This window comes from Pelodiscus sinensis, chromosome 2, assembly GCF_049634645.1.
Source record: "Pelodiscus sinensis isolate JC-2024 chromosome 2, ASM4963464v1, whole genome shotgun sequence".
NCBI classification, from domain to species: domain Eukaryota; kingdom Metazoa; phylum Chordata; order Testudines; family Trionychidae; genus Pelodiscus; species Pelodiscus sinensis.
The window spans coordinates 135,232,320-135,253,152 of NC_134712.1; the positions used below are offsets into that span (position 1 = coordinate 135,232,320).

General features: G+C 42.0%; 1 protein-coding gene and 1 long non-coding RNA gene across 9 annotated transcripts in view; both read left to right on the plus strand.

Annotated features, from left to right (window-relative positions):
• Positions 1 to 20,833, plus strand: part of CTNND2 (catenin delta 2) — a 1,073,049-nt gene that overhangs the window by 1,050,338 nt on the left and 1,878 nt on the right. For all 8 annotated transcript variants that reach the window (XM_006120137.4, XM_006120139.4, XM_075921468.1 and 5 more), the window contains 2 exons: positions 2,584 to 2,715; positions 16,124 to 16,197. In XM_006120137.4, coding sequence (XP_006120199.1) covers positions 2,584 to 2,715; positions 16,124 to 16,197 — 206 coding nt within the window. The remainder of the gene's footprint in view (positions 1 to 2,583; positions 2,716 to 16,123; positions 16,198 to 20,833) is intronic.
• LOC112545296 (uncharacterized) lies at positions 2,727 to 11,206 on the plus strand. Its single transcript, XR_012901793.1, has 3 exons — positions 2,727 to 2,838; positions 5,024 to 5,134; positions 6,398 to 11,206. It is a non-coding gene; the product is annotated as an uncharacterized LOC112545296 (long non-coding RNA).

Genomic DNA, 20,833 nt, shown 5'->3' on the forward strand with positions numbered 1-20,833 from the left:
TTTTGAAAACTTTAGAACTAAACTCTAGGTATACCCCACTTCCAATTCTCACCCCATCAGCTGAGAAACATAAGCCAGGATTCTCTCTAATGTGCATTTATTTTGTAAGGGCCAAAGCATTTGCCTTTCTCTTCATCTATTTAAGCATGTGTCATGAGACGAAATATAATCCTTCCTCTGAAATTGCAATCTTGGAGAAAATGTATTTTGATAACAGAGTGGCTACGTCTACACTGGCCCCTTTTCCGGAAGGGGCATGTTAATTTCACCTATCGTAGTAGGGAAATCCGCGGGGGATTTAAATATCCCCCGCGGCATTTAAATAAAAATGTCCGCCGCTTTTTTCCGGCTTTTAAAAAAGCCGGAAAAGAGCGTCTACACTGGCCCCGATCCTCCGGAAAAAGCGCCCTTTTCCGGAGGCTCTTATTCCTCTTTGAAGTAGGAATAAGAGCCTCCGGAAAAGGGCGCTTTTTCCGGAGGATCGGGGCCAGTGTAGACGCTCTTTTCCGGCTTTTTTAAAAGCCGGAAAAAAGCGGCGGACATTTTTATTTAAATGCCGCGGGGGATAGTTAAATATCCCCCGCGGATTTCCCTACTACGATAGGTGAAATTAACATGCCCCTTCCGGAAAAGGGGCCAGTGTAGACGTAGCCAGTGTGTTCACTAGGCATAGGTGCTGCTCAAATGCTATCCTTGCATTTGCCCTCTCTCCTGGTCCTGGAAGAGGAGCCTAATTCTGTTCTCATCTCCCTCCCAAAACAGGATGGCTGTGTCTACACTGGGCCACTTATTCCGGAAAATCAGCCGCTTTTCCGGAATAAGCTGCGAGCTGTCTACACTGGCCCTTGAATTTCCGGAAAAGCAACGATACTCTACTGTACAAAATCAGCTGCTATTCCGGAAAAACTATTCTGCTCCCGCTCGGGCATAAGTCCTTATTCCGGAACACTGTTCCGAAAAAGGGCCAGTGTAGACAGCCCAGTAGTCTTTTCCGGAAAAAAGCCCCGATCGCGAAAATGGCGATCGGGGCTCTTTTCTGGAAAAGCGCGTCTACATTGGCCACAGACGCTTTTCCGGAAAAAGGGCTTTTCCGGAAAAGCAGCCTACCAATGTAGACGCTCCTTTTCCGGAAAAACTGAATGGAATAGTATTCTGTTTTAAGCATTTCCGGAAATTCATGCCAGTGTAGACACAGCCGATGTTTAAAGAGTGTTGGGATTTCTCCGAGTGACCTTCATGCTTAATTTTTTGACTTTACCCAGCTTGGGTCATAATTCCAGTCTCCAAAGAGAGATTCACTGAGATTCCCAAGATATTTGTAGTAAAATACAGAGTGAAAAAGGGAGATGTTGGCATAAAATGCAGAGTTTGGCAAGTAGTTGCACTGCGGTTGTTAACACAGTACCTCAAGTTAGAGGTTTCTTTCTCCTGAGTGGAGAATTGGTTAATGCAACCTCTGTGAGTTTTGCTGTATTTAAAATTATGAAACAGCAAGTAGAGCCTCAGGAAACTAATATAATAGGTATAACAGCTGGATACCATTCACCTCCCCACAGCCCCCCATGTGTGTGACAGCTATTCACTCCCAGTTGGAGTAAGTGTACATCACAGTAGCAGTTGTTTTGCCCTGAGTTTATCAGCAATCAAAAACACATTTACCACTACAGACCTTACTTCGGCCACCATGATAACACAGCAGCACTTGCTTGCCGGTAGCATCTAGGGAGACTATTGTTGACATCCTTTTAATAATGATTTAACCTTGCAAGTTCCTTGCTGGCAAATTGACTGATTTCTGGTTAGATCTGATCACACATAAAAGTGGAGCTGCCCAGAGTGAAACACATTTGTTACAACAATTCCAAACATTGGACAGTTTTTTTTTAAAAGATATTATTTTGGCTTTCCAGCCAGAGAGTAAATGAGAAAGAGTTATCTCTCTTTTTTACCCCAGCCAATGATTTCTATTATTTTTCCATAAAAGTGGCCTATTTTTTTTCCTTTCACCATTGCTCAGAGGCAGATCCCTCTATGTGTGTTCCTTCCTTTTTAAAAATTCTTAGTGCTTTTGAATAGGTGAAATTTAAAATCCTTGAAACTAGTTGGATTTGATTTTGTGTAGAACTGTTATCAGAATTTATTTTTCCTTCCAGAAGAAATTTACTTATATACAGACTTGAGGAATCTATAGCATAAAGTACTAGGGAACAGTGGAGCCCTGCAGCATCCAGAAACCTTTGTTTTGTTATATTAATTACTTTTGTCAAAACTGAGAAAGTACATTATCTCTCAGAAATATTTAATCAAACTTGTTTTATCTTTGGGAGCAAGATCCCGGAACTGGTAAGAGAGAGGTCTCAGTGGAAGGGGAAAAAAACTCTATTCTTAAATGATTTGAGGGAAATAAAAGTTTAAGAAACAAAAATTCTTTTCCAACTCCATTTCCACCTATGCACTTTTACATAGTTTTATTCCTATATATTAACAAATGTAAATGGTATTAAATTGTTGACCCTAAAGTTAATTCTTGTTTTAGTGTTAAAGTGCTTGCTTGGAGAAAAATTATGTGTTTTTACTATCTAGCAAGTGCCCCAGCCTCACCTCGGGAAATGATTAGCCTAAAAGAAAGGAAAACAGACTATGAATCAACTGGAACAAATGCTGCTTACCATGGTAATAAAGGAGAACACACTTCCAGGAAAGACACCATGACAGGTGAGATAGTGCTTACACATCACATATATAAATCGATTATGACAGACACATTCGCTTGGCTGAGTTTGCTGTAACGGTGGGAAAAGATCAACTTCTGTGATGTCTGAGTACCTCACATTTCAGGTAAAGTAAAGACTGAAAGCAAAAAGAATATTATTAAGTACAGCTCCTTATAACTTTTATGTGAATACAGAGAAGTGTATGCATTCTTGATCACTATAGTGTCATGTGAGCTGTGGCACTGCTATTTAAGTATCCTGTACTTGGGATTTTATATGTGGTTGTTAAATATATATATATATGCATGGTTTTAACCATACATTGGGGCTATGTCTACACTGGCATGATTTTCCGAAAATGCTTTTAACTGAAAAGTTTTCCATTAAAAGCATTTTCGGAAAAGCGCGTCTAGATTGGCAGGATGCTTTTCCGCAAAAGCACTTTTTGCAGAAAAGCATCCGTGGCCAATCTAGACGCGATTTTCCGCAAAAAAGCCCTAATCGCCATTTTCACGATCGGGGCTTTTTTGCGGAAAACATTACTGTGCTGTCTACACTGGCCCTTTTGCGCAAAAGTCTTTAAGAAAAAGACTTTTGCCTGAACGGGAGCAGCATAGTATTTCCGGAAAAGCACTGACAATCTTACATGAGATCGTCAGTGCTTTTCCGGAAATTCAAGCAGCCAGTGTAGACAGCTGGAAAGTTTTTCCGCAAAAGCAGATGATTTTCCGGAAAAACTTGCCAGTCTAGACACAGCCAAATAGTGCCTGGTTTTGAAGATAATAGTTATAAAATTTTGCCTGAAGGATAAAAGACTTATAAGTATGACTCCATACTTATTGCCATATCACATCATATTGTCAGAAAAATCTCTCTCCTAAATGCAATATTTTTATACTTTTTTTAATAAGTAGGTTTTATTTGTTCTGTTACATGTTCCTCTTCTTTTAAATGGAAGTGTGTAAATCTGACTTGTACTGGCCATCACAGTGTTTGAAATCATGCTTTTGGCAGAACATTTTGGTTGGATGGTCTCTAGTGACTGCTTTGTGAAACGTTTCCTTGCTTTCTAGGAGCATATATTTTCCACACTAGTTATTATTTTGACTTTACTAGAATTATGCATTGTTCTTTATATTCTCACAGCCCTTCCCATTCAGCTGTAGTATTTGTCTCTGCCCAATCTGAAGCTTATGTACAAGACTTTGAAATGAGCGGTCAGAGTTCATTTAATTAGCCCACCAATTTCGCATTTCAGTAATTACAAGAATTTGCACACTTTATCTAACTCTGCCAAGTCATCAGTTCTTCAACGGTCTTCATGGAAAATATTTTGTGTTTCTCATCTCATCAATATTAAGTAAGCTTATGTAAAGGTTTTGGACAAGGACTATATTTTTGTTATGTATGTACAATGTCTATCACAATGGTGGCCTGTGCTCCAGGTGCCAGCTAGCTCAACGCATGTAGTAGTACATGCCAACAATCAGGAGTGGCTCTGTAGTTTGTAACCTCTAATCTAACTACAGAATGGCTCTGTGGAGATGTCATGATGCCTGGGTATTGTCTCCCCCTCCCCCCCCCCCACACACACATTCCGTTTGTGGAAAACCAAAACTGGATTGTCTGTTACGTTCTAAAAGTAGCTTGGGACACCACCAGCATGCTGATTGAGTACCAAGCCTCCTGTGCTGAACCATATTTGGTAATCAAAACCCTACATGTTATCATCTGCATTTACATGGAGGAGCAACATGCGAGAAGATTTATTAACATGAAATCTAAGAAGTGACCTAAGATATGGGACAACAGTGACATAGATTTTGCTCACCGATAAGAGCCTGGGAATCTTCACACCTGCCTCTGGCCTTAGGAGACAATTCTGCAGGCAATTACATGAAGAAGCACCAAAGAGGAAGCCATTCGTTCAAGCAAGGTATTGTAGTTGACATTAATTTTCAGTATCTGGGATGTTGGAGAATGACTTACAATTACACTAAACAGAGTTGTTCTACCCTATCCTGCCATGACATTGCTGCCATTCACCTTTCCTGTCACCAAAACAGACACATTGTAAAAGTCATTATCAACATGATTGTGGAGGATAGGTCTGTGTTCAGCTATTGTTACACTTTGTCAGGACCTTGGATACATCCGTGAAGATGGCTTGTCAGGATCCAGTTTGGCAGTAGGGAAGGACAAGGGATATGGTTCCCTTTTAAAATTATATTAAGTAAGAATGATCATAGGTGAGGGCATTTTTGGCAGTTAATGACACATCTTTCACATTGTCTCTCCCTACCTCATAGAATCATAGAAGACTAGAACTGGAAGGGACCTTGAGAGGTCATCAAGTCCAGTCCCCTGTCTTCATGGATCAGCCCTGACAGATCTCCAGCGATGCAGATTCCACAACCTAGGCAATTTATTCTAGTGTTTAACCACCCTGACAGTTAGGAAGTTTTTCCTAATGTCCAACCTAAACCTCCCTTGCTGCAGTTTAAGCCCATGGCTTCTTGTCCTTTCCTCAGAGGCCAAGGAAAACAATTTCCCCCTCTCCTCCCTGAGACACTCTTTTCGATTTTCAAAAACTGCTATCATGTCCCCTCTCAGTTTTCTCTTTTCCAAAGTAAAAAAGCCCAATTTGTTCAGTCTTGCCTCATAGCTCTTCTGTAAATCCATGGTCATTTCTCTTTCATTTCTTCACCTCATCACTCTCTCCTTTTTACCGCAGTATATCTGGCCTCTTTCATTCTTTACTTCACTCATTTCCCCCCCCCCCTTTTTTTTTTTTTGCTGTTTAGGGATTGGAAGTTGGTACTTCCCAAGCCATTTTGTTCCATTTTGAGTTCTATTTCCTGTTGTCCCATTCCTCCCTCTCCCATTATAACTGCTATTTTGTTGGGTTCTTTGTAATAAAGTGGGGGGTTATTTGTTGTTGGATTCCTTATACAGTAAAACTCCAGTGGTCCGGCATCCGATGGTCCGGCACTCCTGATGATCCGGCACCATCTGGAACCCGGAAGTGCTCTGGGCAGCTGGACAATTGGAGCTGCTCTGCCCCCGGCTTCCCCGATTCAGCCGCTGATGAAACTGACCAGCGGCTGACTCGGGGAAGCTGGGGGCGGAGCAGCTGCGGTGCTGCCAGGTTGGTCCCATAGTGCTGCCCCTCAGCACTGCGGGGCCAACCTGGCAGCACCCCAGCTGCTCTGCCCCAGACTTCCTCAAGTCAGCCACTGCTGCAACTGACCAGCGGCTGACTCCGGGAAGCCAGGGGCAGAGCAGCTGGGGTACTCTGCCTCGTGCTTCCCGGAGTCAGCCGCTGGTCAGTTTCAGCAGTGGCTGACTTGGGGAAGTCTGGAGCCGAGCAGCTGGGGTGCTGCCAAGTTGGTTCCGCAGTGCGGAGGGGCTCATCCCCCCACTCCACCCCAGACTCCTCATAGCCCCCCCTTCTGATAGTCCGGCATATCTGATAATCCTGCACCCCCTGGGTCCTAAAGGTGCCGGATTATCGGAAGTTTACTGTAATAAACTTTAAGCCATCCGCCCTACTGCCCAGCAACTCCGTTCTTTCTGAGAGATAAGCAACAACATCAAATTCAAAGGCTTTGCCGTAGTTCCCAGTACTGTATATGCACTATGTAATTGAAACTGAAGTTCATGAATCACATTATCTTTTTCAGAGTGCCAAATCTCAACTCTGTACAGTTGGTCTGACATCAAATGAAGAGCCATTTGAGGAAAGCAAATAACTAAATGAAGTGAATGTCTACTAGTATGTATCGACTGTTGACTGTAACAAATGTGCAAATCACCTTTACAAAGCATTTGTCAGTTGTGACAGAGAAACAAGAAATGGCAACAAATATGGAAAGAAGCCAGGTGAACTGTCCAAGAATATCTTAATAAAAATTATATAAAATCAATCTTTGTGGGTGTTTTGTGAGATATTTTGTTGTACTAGGCTATTCTTCTGTGTTTACTTCCTGTAATAAGGTATAAGGATTTCCTCACTGCTGCAGCACATACATATAGCTTTGCATATCCATCAATGAAATGTAGTCAGTACATGGATGAGTTATAAAGGATCATGTGGAGTTTAGAGAAATATTTTGGCAAATTGGAGCTCTGATGCATAGATTTCCTCTCATTCTGTGGCACAGTGAAAAAATTCACAGTGCAAGACAGGAAGGCAATTCTCCCACCTACTTAAAACTATTCCTGGTTTTATAAAACCATTCCAATGTTACAGCCCCAGAAACTGAACTGTTTAATGCTAATTGATAGGGTTTGGGTTTTTTAAATAGTCCGGCCACAAAGAGAATATGTGGCAAGGTCTGTGAAGCCTGCAAAAAAGGGTGAACAAGCTATCAGAGAAACTATTCAGAAGAAGGTACCAAAATCTTTATTAATGAATGAGGCTATGTCTACACTGCAGGCTTCTTTCGGAAGAAGCTTTTCCGGAAGAGATCTTCTGGAAAAACTTCTTCCGAAAGAGAGCATCCATACTGCAAAAGCGCATTGAAAAAGCCTTCTGCTTTTTCAAAAGATCGCATCCATACTGAATGGACTCTATCTCGCATTTAAGCTGTGATTGCTATGGATGGAATGGCCACCAGGGCATCTGTGCTTTTTCCTCTTTCCTCTTCTTTCAAAAGAACTCCCTCTTCCCCGTCCACACCCACCTTTTTCCAAAAGGGTTCCTCCTGGAATGAGTATTACCAATGTCAGAAAAACCCCTCTGTTCTTTTGATTTTCTTTCAGAAAAAAACGATTGCAGTGTGGACGTAATTGAAGGTTTTTTTGAAAAACGGCAGTTTTTCCAAAAAAACCTCTGTAGTGTAGGCTTACCCTTTAAGCAGCTCTGAAATACCATTTGTTTCCTGAGGACAGCCAACAGAAACAGACAAACAACACGGCTTCTCTCTCTGCTTTTATAATGCCTTGATACATTTACAGGTCATCATACAACAAACATTCTTTTGAGTACGGTAAAAAAGTAATAAATTTAAAAAAACCCAAAACTATCCTGTTCTTTAGAAATGTGTGGTGGATACCATAAATAAATGCCATAGCTGGACTCCCAGCCATTTCCATTCCTGATCAGGGAAAACAAGGTTTTAATATGCTTTCCTGGGATTTGTGTTCTGAAGATCATTTTCTTTTGCTTTGTGATTTCTCCTGTTGAACAGATATTATGCATCACTGTCTGTGTCCTATATCAACCACTCCAGGAGTTTACTTTTAAGTTCACTTTAAAGAATGTCCCTTTCCCTTGAATGTCAGTATTCAGGCTCAGTCCTCTAATAGGCTACAGCCATTCCCGGTGCTTGGAAAATGCATTTTGAATACCAACAGGAGGACATGCAAGCGGAATATCTTTCTCTAGCCATTGCCAAATTAACTTTTACCATCAAACTGTCATATAAATGGGTCATCCCTTTATGTCAAGGTTACATCTTACGTCATGTAGAAACTGGCGGTAACAAGAAACCAAGAGACACCCACCACACCCACTAGCTGGTATTTATATAGCATACAAATGTTTAGCTTTCCTGCTCTGAGCACTCTTTTGGAAGAGGCACTACGCTAGATGTAACAGAAGAAGCAGAACATGCAGTACAAGGGGTGGATGACTGGCTATAACTGCTTTATCTTTCCTTTCTTGCTGACTATCACACTATGCTCACAAGATCATTAGGCTAGTGACTTCTTGTTTCAAAGTACTATAAATGTGTCCAGAGTCAGCAGTTTTTGGAACATGAAACTTGACTGTTAATCTTAAACCATGAATCAAGTAAGTGAACTAAGATATATGGGAAGGCGTAGGTCAGTGATATCTTTGTCACATAAATATCTAGCTACATCCTTTTCAAAGCTGGCCTTAAGGTTATCAGTGTGTTCTTCACAGAAGACTGGCTAGGAGAATTATTTGTCTGCTGACTGTTCATAATATAATGCTTGGCATCTTATACAATAATATTGATGGTTTAGATATATATAGCATCCTTCACAGCTGGTGACCACAGAGTTCTTCATAAACTGTATTGGTCTATTATGGTGGCCCTTAAAAACTTCCCAGTTTTACCTTATATAAATGGATCTTTAGCACCTATAATAGTCCCATGTATTTACCTATTGTTACTACAGGAAATAAAGACATGCTGTAATTCAGCTCATCAATGAAATGCAGCCACCTCTGAGGTGTAATGTGGCAGCTCCTATTTCCATATTCATAACTCCTGTCTCGGTCTCTATGACCACTGTACTTCTTTCTATCCTTCTATGACTTTCCTCCCTGCCCTTTCCCCATTTCTTAAACTCACTTCTTTCTTCATCCTCCCTCTCTCACCCTGTACATTTTATATGTCTTAACATGTATACAATATCTCAGCAAGGGATGGGCCCAAACTCCAGAATGTGAATCAAGTCATCCCTCGCTCTCACTTTCACTTGTCCTCACCCTCTGTTGCTCTTGACATCAATAGCCAGCTGTTCATCCAGGCAGAATTTTAAACTGACTCAAGAGATTAAATATTCTCAACTTCTCCCCTAAACTAGGTCAAGTTTCTGCTTTGAAAACGCTTGGCATTCCCGAACTCTTAATGTGCCATTTTTGCTTTAATTATGTTATTCTAGCAGATGTGCCCAGCATTGCTTGGGTTTGCAAGTAATTATTTTTTTTAAATAAAGGAAAAATGTACATGCTTGATTTAAGTGATTGTAGTTTTTTAAAAATGAAGGAAAATGAAGACTGGAGTGAGGGTTCAGGGGTAGGAAGAGGCAGGGGGTGGGTGGCTTATGGCAGAGGATTGGGAGGTGTTGGGAACTCAAGGCAGGGGGAGGGGGCCTTAGGGCATGGAAAAAAGCTGGGGTGCAGAAATCAAGGCAGGCAGGAGGTGCAGGGCTCAGGGCAGGGGAGGTGGTGGCAAAGGTGGTGCTGCTCCAGCAGCGGCTCCTTCTGGGAGGCTATGGCAGTGCTCCCCAGCCAGCGGCTCCTCCGGGGAAGAGGGGATCCAGATCCGTGCACTTGTTGGATGGAAGTTGGGGTCTGCAGGCCAGCCATGGCCTCCAGCGCCCCCCCCCCCCCCCCACCTCCAGACTACTGCTGGCACCTGAGCCTGCAGCTGCTCCGGGGAGGGGTGTGCCTTGTTTGGGGCAGAACTTTCCCATCCTGCAGCCTGTTGGGAAGGAGGGCAGCTCCAGGTTTGGCATCGGTAGACTCCTTACCAGTGTGATGGCAGGCAAGGTTGCAGAGTCCCAGCCCCTGCAGTTTAGGAGGAGTCCTTGAACAAACAGACTCACGTATGCACAGTCAAATGCACTCTTAGGAAACATCTACACTGCATGCTTATTTTGAAATAAGCTATTCCGGAAGAAATACTTCTAAATAGCTTATTTCAAAATAGCACTTCTACACTACCAGGACTCCTCAAAATTAGTCCGAGGCAGGCTTCCCTAATGTGGATGTGTTACCACAATTTAGAGCCCCAGGAGGGACTGAGGAGTAATTACTTTGAATGGCCCTGGGGAGGAACTATTTCAAAATAGCCGCAGTGGAGCATCCACAGTCCTCCTATTTCGAAATAGCTATTTTGGAATAGGCATTATTCCTCATGGAATGAGGGTTACAGATGTCAGAATAAACCATCCGTTATTTCAAATTCATTTCGAACTAACGGAATTGCTGTGTAGACACTTGTATTGTTATTTCAGCATAACATCCATGATTCCAAAATAACACTGCTATGTAGACGCATAGATAGATAGATAGATAGATAGATAGATAGATAGATAGGACTCTTTACAGTGTGTGGGTTTTTTTACATTTTATAATATGAATTTGTGATTTGCATAATATCTTTGTTACAGATTCTCTCAGCAAATGTATTCTGTTATTCTGCAATGTGTCCATACACCTCATGCACATGATATTTTCTTTTGGGGGGAGGAGTGGGGAGTTTCCTGAACAGCAGTGTCTGTAGAGGTCATTTATGCATTCTGTAGCTCTTTGTGCTGCTATATGAAGGCATAAAGTCCATGATTCTCTGTTCCATTTTACCACCCATGGTAATGAGATGGAACCTGTCAAACTTCGGACACACAATTTAGCTTTGGCTAAGTTTCTTCAAGCTGTTCATAAAACCTTCATAACGCTTCTGATTTCTGTGAGCTTCAACACCCCACATGATACCAACCTCTCTAGATTGCGTATTTATATCACATTCCATGCACCGGTCCTCTAGACACGCCTCTTGTACCAGGCTTGGATTTAAAATCTGTGGGTTTAAAGCCATGTCTATCCTGTGACTGACAACTCCATTGATGGATGGTCACAGCAGGTGCCTCTTCTATATAAGGGTATGGCTATACTAGCCACCCTAGTTCGAACTAGGGTGGCTAATGTAGTCATTCAAACTTGCAAATGAATCCCGGGATTTAACTATCCCGGGCTTCATTTGCATGTTCCCGGGTGCCACCATTTTTAAATGCCCGGTAATTCGGACTCCCTGCCCGCGGCTACACATGGCACAGGCTAGGTAGTTCAAACTAAAGCCCCTAATTTGGACTACCGTTACTCCTCATTGCACCATCTAGACCCTGCCTGGATGGTGGCTGGAGGTGAGACAGGAGCCATAAACTCATCCCGGTGGTGGAGGAGCATAGTCCCAGTCAAGTAGCTAAGCCGTTTGGCCCTGGCATGCAAAGGAAGGGCTGGGTTAAGAATTGTGAAGGGGAAAGCCAGGCTAAAGGGCAAGAACAAGGTGGATACTGATAGTTAAAGGCCTTTTTGGGTTGGATAGGTCAGCTAGTTCGTTCCCCTCCATCGCAGCAAGGCAGAGTTAGCTACGTCTACTCTACACAGGGAAGGAGGAGTAACAGTAGTCCGAATTAGGGGCTTTAGTTCGAACTACCTAGACCGTGCCGCGTGTAGCCGTGGACAATGAGTCCGAACTACCGGGCATTTAAAAATGGTGGCGCCCAGGAACATGCAAATAAAGCCCGGGATATTTTAATCCCGGGCTTCATTTGCAAGTTCAAATGACTGCATTAGCCACCCTAGTTCTAACTAGGGTAGCCATACCCTAAGAGAGCCCCTCATGTAAATGTTCAGTGTGCCTTTCATTCACCATACTAACACATTAATTGTGAAACACCGCAGTTAAAGCTGTTCCAGGTGATGAAATCTATGAAGCTCTTTTGAGATCCTAAGGAAACAGATACCTGGATCTGAGTAAATGGACAAGCCAACTTCATTCAGCTAACTGTCTAGCAGGCAAGTGACTCCAAAGACCAGAGCAGAAGAGATGGTGAAGAGGAAAGATCTGGCATTTGCACAGCACTTGTACCTCAAGAGCAGCAGCAGCAAAGCCATTGCTAACACCTATTGTACCAAAAGTCAGCCCTAAGAGGGGCCGCCTGATCTGAAAGGCAGAGACTCCAGGTGACGCTTAGTGCCCTGTAAAGACAGACCAAATAAAGCCTCAGGGTACAGTCACCAAGACCCACATGGTTTTGAATTATTCTGGTAAAAAAGAGCATCCTCAGAAGAAGGAAAGACTTCTGTGCTGACATATCCCTTATTGTCAATGTCTACAGGCAATGACAATGCTCTAGGACCATCGTCAGCAGTCAGACACCTAACAGTACTGGTGCAAAGCCTCGTATTGAAAGCCCCACGTACTTCAGCATCACTCACCTCTGTCACAGCACATACATTCTCAGCACCTTCAAACAAAAGAACTTGCTCCTCTAAGATCTGCTACTGCAAGACCAATCAGCTCTCCCCCTTGGGGTCAGCAGAAGTAGCATTCATCTGGTTAAATTCAAAAACCGTAGGCATGCCTCTGTGGCTCTATTTAGCTTATTGGGGGTCCGTCCTTATAGGCATCTGGAATCTGTTCTTCACCACATTTGAGGGGGGGGGAAAGGCCATTCTCCATATCTGGTTATGTGGCCAGACCGTAAAAGCAGAGCAAAAATATCAACAAAGGAGCTGCCATCTTTGTCACCTGACAAGGTGGTCTCCTTGTCATAGTACCAGCCTGGATGTCTTCAAGTAAGAGCTGCCTATGAGAATAGCTGAAACTCTGGAGCTGAAGATTTAGGTCACATCAGAGGAATTCCATGCTTAGGTTTTTTGGATGTTTTCAGAGCCTTGCTCTATTACCTGGACAAAACTAACCTTTTTAGATTGTCTCTCCATCTCTTTGTGACTATTCTCGACTCATCAAAAGGCCAAACCTTTTATTGAAGCAACTTCTTGGGTGTGTCTAGACTACATGCCTCCTTCGACGGAGGCATGTAGATTAGCCAGATCGGAAGAGGGAAATGAAGCCGCGATTAAAATAATCGCGGCTTCATTTAAATTTAAATGGCTGCCCCGATCTGCCGATCAGCTGTTTGTCGGCAGATCGGGGGAGTCTGGACGCGATGCCCCGACAAAGAAGCCTTTCTTCATCGACACAGGTAAACCTGGTTTCACGAGGCTTACCTGTGTCGATGAAGAAAGGCTTCTTTGTCGGGGCATCGCGTCCAGACTCCCCCGATCTGCCGACAAACAGCTGATCGGCAGATCGGGGCAGCCATTTAAATTTAAATGAAGCCGCGATTATTTTAATCGCGGCTTCATTTCCCTCTTCCGATCTGGCTAATCTACATGCCTCCGTCGAAGGAGGCATGTAGTCTAGACACACCCCTTAAGTGGATCACACAGTATTGCTACATCTGCTAACTGTTAGCTAGCTGGTGAGCCTTTCCCTCTAGATATCAGGTTATACTCCACATACTACACACGCTGCACCAGAGTATAAGCAGCATCTTTAGCTTCATTTTGTAATGTGATAGGACCTGAGACCTGCAGGGCAACCTAATGACCTTTGTCCAACATTGCACACTTGACAGGACAGCCAGGTCTTATGCCAAGTTCAGGAGACAATGCTTTACTGATTGATTGACTGGCCACTTTCATTGACCTGTCAAGAGGGGATATTGTCTGCCAGTCCCCAGAACCACCCTGATATGTGTTCAAAGGGAGAGAATGGTTACTTACCTTTCAGAAATTCTGGTCCTTTGAGATGTCATAGATAGTGGATCCCATATCCAGCCCTGCTTTTTAGAGTCCTCAGTTAACCTGGGCTTTGAATTGCAAGGGAACTGAAGAAGGGACACAGCCCCTCCTACTCTGCCTGTATACAGGCACATAAGGAAAAACAGGCATATGCACCGCTATTAAGAAGAATTGTCATGCTGTGTATATTTGGTACATACGCATCCACGGTAAGATCCACAGTGACAACAGGAATGATGTCCCTAATCTCTGTTTGCCAGAACCAGGGAATGGGCAACAGGGGAGGGATTACCTGATGATTACTTGCTCTGTTCAGTCCCTGTGGGACACCTGGCATTGGCCACTGTGTCTGACCCAGTATGGCCATTCTTATGAACTTACGTACAACGTTTTGAAGCACCTTCTTACTGTAGGGTAAGTAAATGTTCTTCATTCATGCTTTCTAGGAGTCTGACCTTCAGCAACAGCACACATTCTTTATTTTGCATCCTTGCAAATATCCAAAATGCACATTTTTTTCCAACTACATCTGCAATACGTATCTCAGATAAATGGTTAGGACAAATGCAGAAGCAGAATCAGTCCCATTTGAGACATTCTGGGTTAAAAATGTGATTGGAAAAGAAAAACAACACAAATCCCTACTAAAAATGTGAGCATCTCTAATACTAGATGTGATATTTTCTTTATCCCTAAAATTACTGCTTCATCTCAACATTTTCAAGTTCATAACTCATTTCACTCAATGAGCATAACTAGGGAACATCTGGGGGAAGACTGATATTAGTTCATAGGCTGAGACCTGATCATCCAGATCACTTTATTTTCATTTGGAGCTAATTTAAATCACTTTCCCCCAAAATTGTTTTTCCTTATAACAAAAGCAGAAATATGATTCAGATTTTATGATTTTTCACTCCCAGTATTTATAGCTGCCATCTGTTAAATATATAAATGATATAACACAATGTGTTTAGTCTGAGATTCATGGTTTATTGCTATTTCTGTACCAAGTTTTCTTATTGCCTTATGTGTGAAATCCACAGATTCAGTATAACTTCCACTCATTCCACAAAGTGAAGAATGAGATTATTTGGTGGTAAAGGAAAACAAAGAAAGTCTGGCACTTATGTAATAATTTACACATGAAAGTTTTACTCACAAAACTTGGGTACACACTTGTAAAGATGTAAGTCAGTTGCCTTCTTTGTTACTGTTAGTCAGAACAGTTAATCTGTTAGGCTACGTCTACACTGCAGGCTTTTTGTGCAAGAACTGTTTTGCGCAAGAGTTCTGTGCAAAAGGTGTTGCACAAGAACTTGTCCACACTGCCATGTGCTTTTGCACAAGAGATGTGCTTTTGCATAAGAGCGTCCATGGCAGTGTGGACTCTCTCTTGCGCAAGAAAGCTCGAATGGCCATTTTAGTCATAGGGGTTTCTTGTGTAAGAAACTCCTGTTGCCCATCCACACTGCCTTCTTACACAAGAGCGCTTGTGCAAGAGGGCTTATTCCTCATGGGGAGAGGAATAACTCTTGTGCAAAAAGCCCTCTGTTCCAATGCTTTACTGTAAATTTACTTGTGCAAGAACATGCGTGCAGTGTAGACGCTCCACAAGTTTTTGCGCAAGAACAGCCATTCTTGCACAAAAAGCCTGCAGTGTAGACATAGCCTTAGGGTATGTCTACATTTCATTCCTCTCAAGAGAGAGAGAGGAATGCAAATGCAGACACCCAAAATTGCAAATGAAGCGGTGATTTAAATATCCTGCATAATCACATTATGGCACTATTTCGAAATAGCGCTATTTCAAGAGAAAAAACGGGGTTATTTCGAGATAAAACCTTACCCTTTATGGGGCATAAGGGTTATTTTGAGGGAATGTCTACATTTCATCTCTCTCTCTCTCTCTCGGAATGCAAATGCAGACACCCGAAATTGCAAATGAAGCACAGGATATTTAAATCCCTGTTTCATTTGCAATTTCGGGTGTCTGCATTTGCATTCCGAGAGAGAGAGAGAGAGAGGAATGAAATGTAGACATACCCTTTATTTGCAATGAGAAAAAAATAATCCAAAATTAGAAATCTCACTCCCTTAATTAAAAAAGAAAAAGCTGTTATTCTCTCAATATATCTTTAAAATATTCCATTGTACACTGATTCTATATATATAAATATAATTCCAGAATGAATGGTTTTTACTTGAGACAAACCTTAACTGATACTATGTTAATATATGTAGTGTAATAGCAAAATCACTGCAAAAATAGTGTTGATGGAAGAGTCGCGCTGAGAGGTATATCTGGTAACACTCTCTCCTTTGTTTCTGTCTGTAGCTCAAAATGCTGGAATCTCAACTTTGTACAGGAATTCTTATGGTGCACCTGCTGAAGATATCAAACACAACCAGGTATGTGATGACAGTAAAACAGTAGTTTCTATACAAAAAGTATAAATGTATTCATTCTTTTACCCGTTAGAAAAATAAAAAATATTAAAACAATAGAGAAATACAGTACAGATTTGTGCTTTTGCAAGTGATAGCAACTCCATTAACTTCAAAAGAGTTGTTCTCATCTGTACCAGTGGAAGCACAAGTTTCCAAAATGTGTAACAATGTATAATAACATACAGTACACAAACAGACAATAGAAACTGTGGACATGTGGCAGAGACTACAAAAGCAGAGGATTCTGCCTAAATTATTCCACTGTTTCATCCAATAATGGAAATCTCATTTTTTTCTAATATATTCTGTTCCATTAATGTGATGGCATGCGTCCACTTCCAAATGGTCAGGTATCTGCACCAAAAAACCCAATGCTACGTGTTTAACTGGTACCAAAATGGGTATCATAATTGGCAAGTTAATACCGCTTGTTAGAATAAAAGTGAACATATGGATTTATATGGAGTGGCAGGATTTTAAAGAACATTTCCTGACCTTAAATATAGTGCTTTCAGATTATTATGGAACTCTGTTAATTTTATGATATGTAATACTATGTTGCCCTTAAAAAGAACCTTTCATTCACACATCTCAAAATGCTCAAGAATTCATTAATATTAATTTTTGCATCATCCCATGAAGTATGTAGGTGTTGTATCCATTTTTCAGAATGGGAAATGAGACACAACTAGCTTACAAAAAAATTTGAAGTTGGTGCAAACTTGTCAGATACATAAATTCACATTTAGTAGAACTGGTCACAAAATGGGGTCTTGTCTGCTGAAAATTTGACAGAGAACCAAACATTTAGATTCAGGCTTCCACAATTCCTCGTGGGAACTATAGTTTGAGAACCAAAAACTTTTCAGTTTCCAGGTGTTAGGCATCTTGATGAAAAGTGTAGATTTTCCGTAGAAAGCAGCATTTTTTGCAGAAAAAAAAGTTTAATTCAAAACCTAATTTTTTTTTATCAAGTATAGTTTTGATTAACATTTTTTGGACCAGCCCTAATATTCAGGCATCTAACTAGATCTCCTCTCATAGGTGCAGAGAACACACAATTGCAGAAAATTAGGACATTTTTATTTGTGCCTAACTTTGGGTAGGCAAAATGGGGTCGTGAGGGTTGTATTTGTAATTTTTATTCATTTTCCAAAAACAACAAATGTACCAGTTCTATAACAATAGTCAAAGGAAGTGAGGAGGGTTAAGTGAAAGGGCATCCAATGATTTGGCCAAGATCCTACAGAGAGATATTAACAAAGTTCTACATGCTAATATGGAGCCTAATCTTGTGAGTTGCTGAACACCTTCTGTAATTTGCTGTGCATCTTCTTCTCACATTGACTTAATTGATGCTGGCATGCTGTTGGCCATGATGCCAATACAGTAACTTTGCAGATCTCCCCATGCAACAGCATTTGATGTCATAGAATGTCATACCAAGTGGCATGTAGTGGTCTTCTCATTGAAGGTACTGTGCTACCACAGCCAGCTAGAGTACACTGAGAAAGCAGGATTTGCATATGGAGTTCTGCGGTGGCTTTGAGAGCTAAGGCTGTGCTGAGAGATGCATCACCCTAGGACAGTTCTCTGAGGACTTTATGCCTGTGTAGCAGAAGTGAGGTAGTGTGGCAAAGGGGGAGGGGCAGTTACTACACTTCTCCTGCAGATCTAACCTGTCCTTCGATTAGGACTGCTGACCAGCTGTGGGCTGGGGAGGCCATGGCCGCATTGCCACTCCAGTGATCCCAGAGCAATAGTCACCAAATTATAGTTGCCTTCTATCCAGCTGCATGTGGGGGAAGGGAGTGTGACTGCATCTTCTCTCTCCTCCCCAGGGCACCCACACATCATAAAATAGCCTCTACTATACATAAAATATATGTGGGACACAGATACATTCAATGAGATTTAAAGGTTTTGGGGGAGGAGCATTATTTATATTTAATTTTTTTTAAATAATATATGTAACCCTGGGCTCAGGTATAGCACTGCAGGGTACGTGATCATTTCAGGATTTTTCCCTTCTCTCTTTCTTGTCTCTATTTACTGGATCTAATCAAAGGACTCCTTAGAGAAAAGAAAGATGCTGACAAGTCTGGGAAAAGCACTAGCACAAGCTTAAGCTTCACATGCTCCTTGTAAGAGAGGGAGCTGTGATGTCTAGCCTTTGCAAAAAAGAGAGAGATTTAAAGGGATGCAGTGGTAGAAAGCTGGCTATGGTTACATAGAGGCTGCAAAGCAAACAGAATGGAGTTGAGATTCATAGCCTAAAAGGCCAGAAGGAACTGTTGTGATCATCTAGTCTGTGCCAATGCAGGGCTTAATACTTCCCTGAATTGATTTCTCCTTGGACTGTAGTGGTTGTGCTTGAATTAGAGCACATGTTGTAGAAAAACATCCAATCATGAAGATACTTAGCACAAGGTTATAAAATTCACCTTAGTTTGAAATTTCCCCTATCAAAACTTTCAGTCTGGGCTGGGCAAAAGCAAATAATTCAGTGATTGACCAGGAAGAGTATTTTGACCCATCTTAGATAAACAAGATCCAAGGCTACCAAAGAACTATTTCAGTAATACAGGAGTGACATACTATTTAAATATTAGAGAAAAGTAGATTAGAGAATAGTTCAATTTAACTGTACAAAAGGGATCTATTTCAAGGCATTATATTAGGGCCCTCAATCCATATTTAGGCACGTTTAAGGCAATTTGTAAGAGTGGAGAATATCCACAAATCCTACGTAGGGTTACCAGGTGTCTGGTAAAAAAATTCAGAAAATACCAGACACCTAAAATGTCCGATATTTTCTGATTTTTTTTCCCTGCCAGGAGGCAAAAATACCAGATACCCTACAACACACTCAGCAACTGAGCCAAGCCCCTGGTTCCCCCCAGACCATCCCAGGTGTCCCCATCCCCACTTACCTGGTTCCTCAGGGGCTTGTCTTGTTGCTGGAACAGAAAAACAAAATGGCTGCCCGCAAAAAAAAAAAAGCCTCTTCTTAAAGGGGCCATGCTGATTTTTTATTTTTTGCTGAGTGTCAGCACCTGTGAAAATCCAACCACTTTCTCTACGTGCCTTAATAAGATCCCAGGTTTGGAAATTTTGGTTGGTGTAATCTTATTTCTGTCCTTTAAAAATGAATGGGGCAAACTTTATTTAATTCGGTGTGTTTAAAAAAAAAAAGCCTTGGAAACCTTTATTAGATGTTTGAGTCCTATGATGTTGTCCAGTTATATGGAGAAAGAGTAAGAAACTGAGTAAGATATGGGAAGGAACTGAACCTGTCAGGCTTTATAGAAAAGGTAGCTGTGAGCTACATTGTTTATCTCCAAATTTCCACAATTATGGCTCAAACCCATCACTAGTTAACATAAGAACAGACATACTGGGTCAGACCAAAGGTCCATCTGGCCCAGTATCCTGTCTGCCAACAATGGCCAATACCAGATGCCCCAGAGGGAGGGAACACAACAGGTAATCCTCATGTGATCCCTCTCCTGTCACCCATTTCCAGAGAAACAGAGGCTAGGGACACCATTCCTACCCATCCTGGCTAATAACCATTGATGGAACTTCCATAAATCTATCTAGCTCTTTTCTGAACCTTGTTAAAATCATAGTCTTCACCACATCCTTTAGCAAGGAGTTCCACAGGTTGACTATGCACTGAGTGAAGAAAAACTTCCTTTTGTTTGTTTTAAACGTGCTGTCTTTTAATTTTATTTGGTGACCCGTAGTTCTTATATACATAACTTTTTCTTATTCACTTTTTCCACATCCGTCATGATGTTATAGACCTCTGTCACATCCCCCCTTAGTCTCCTGTTTTCTAAGCGAAAAGTCCAAGTCTTTTTAATCTTTCTTCATATGGGACTCGTTCCAAACCCCTCATCATCAACAAGGAGCAATGGTCTCAAGTTGTGGTGGGAGAGGTCCAGGTTGGATATTAGGAAAAACTATTTCACTAGGAGGGTAGTGAAGCACTGAAATGGGTTACCTAGGGAAGTAGTGGAGTCGCCATCCTTAGAGGTGTTTAAGTCTCGGTTTGATAAAGCCCTGGCCAGATTGATTTAGTTGGGATTGGTCCTGCCTAGAGCAGGGGGGCTGGTCTTGATGACCTTCTGAGGTCTCTTCCAGTTCTATGATTCTATGATCATTTTTGTTGCCCTTTTCTGAACCTTTTCCAATGCCAAGATATCTTTGATGAGATGTTGACACAGCCTAGTCCAGGGGTTGGCAAGTGATAAGTAAGTGGTCAAGGGATTCACTCCTCCATGATACTAATAGAAGAGGTGCAGGGCCTGGGATGGAGGCTGGGTGCAGAAGGGAACTTGGGGTAAGGGACTGAGGTGCAGGATGGGGAGTGGGATCTGGGAGGAAGTTTGGGTGAAGGAGGGGGTTGTGACCTGGGGCAAAAGACTGGTGTGTAGGAGAGGGTCCAGTGTCCAGGAGGGAGTATGGATGCAGGAGAGGTGCAGGAAGGAGTGTAGGGTCTAGGAGGGGGTTCGTAACCTGGGACAGGACTATAGGAGGGGGAGCAGGGTCTGGGAGGGGGTTGAGACCTGAGGCAAGGGTGCAGGAGATT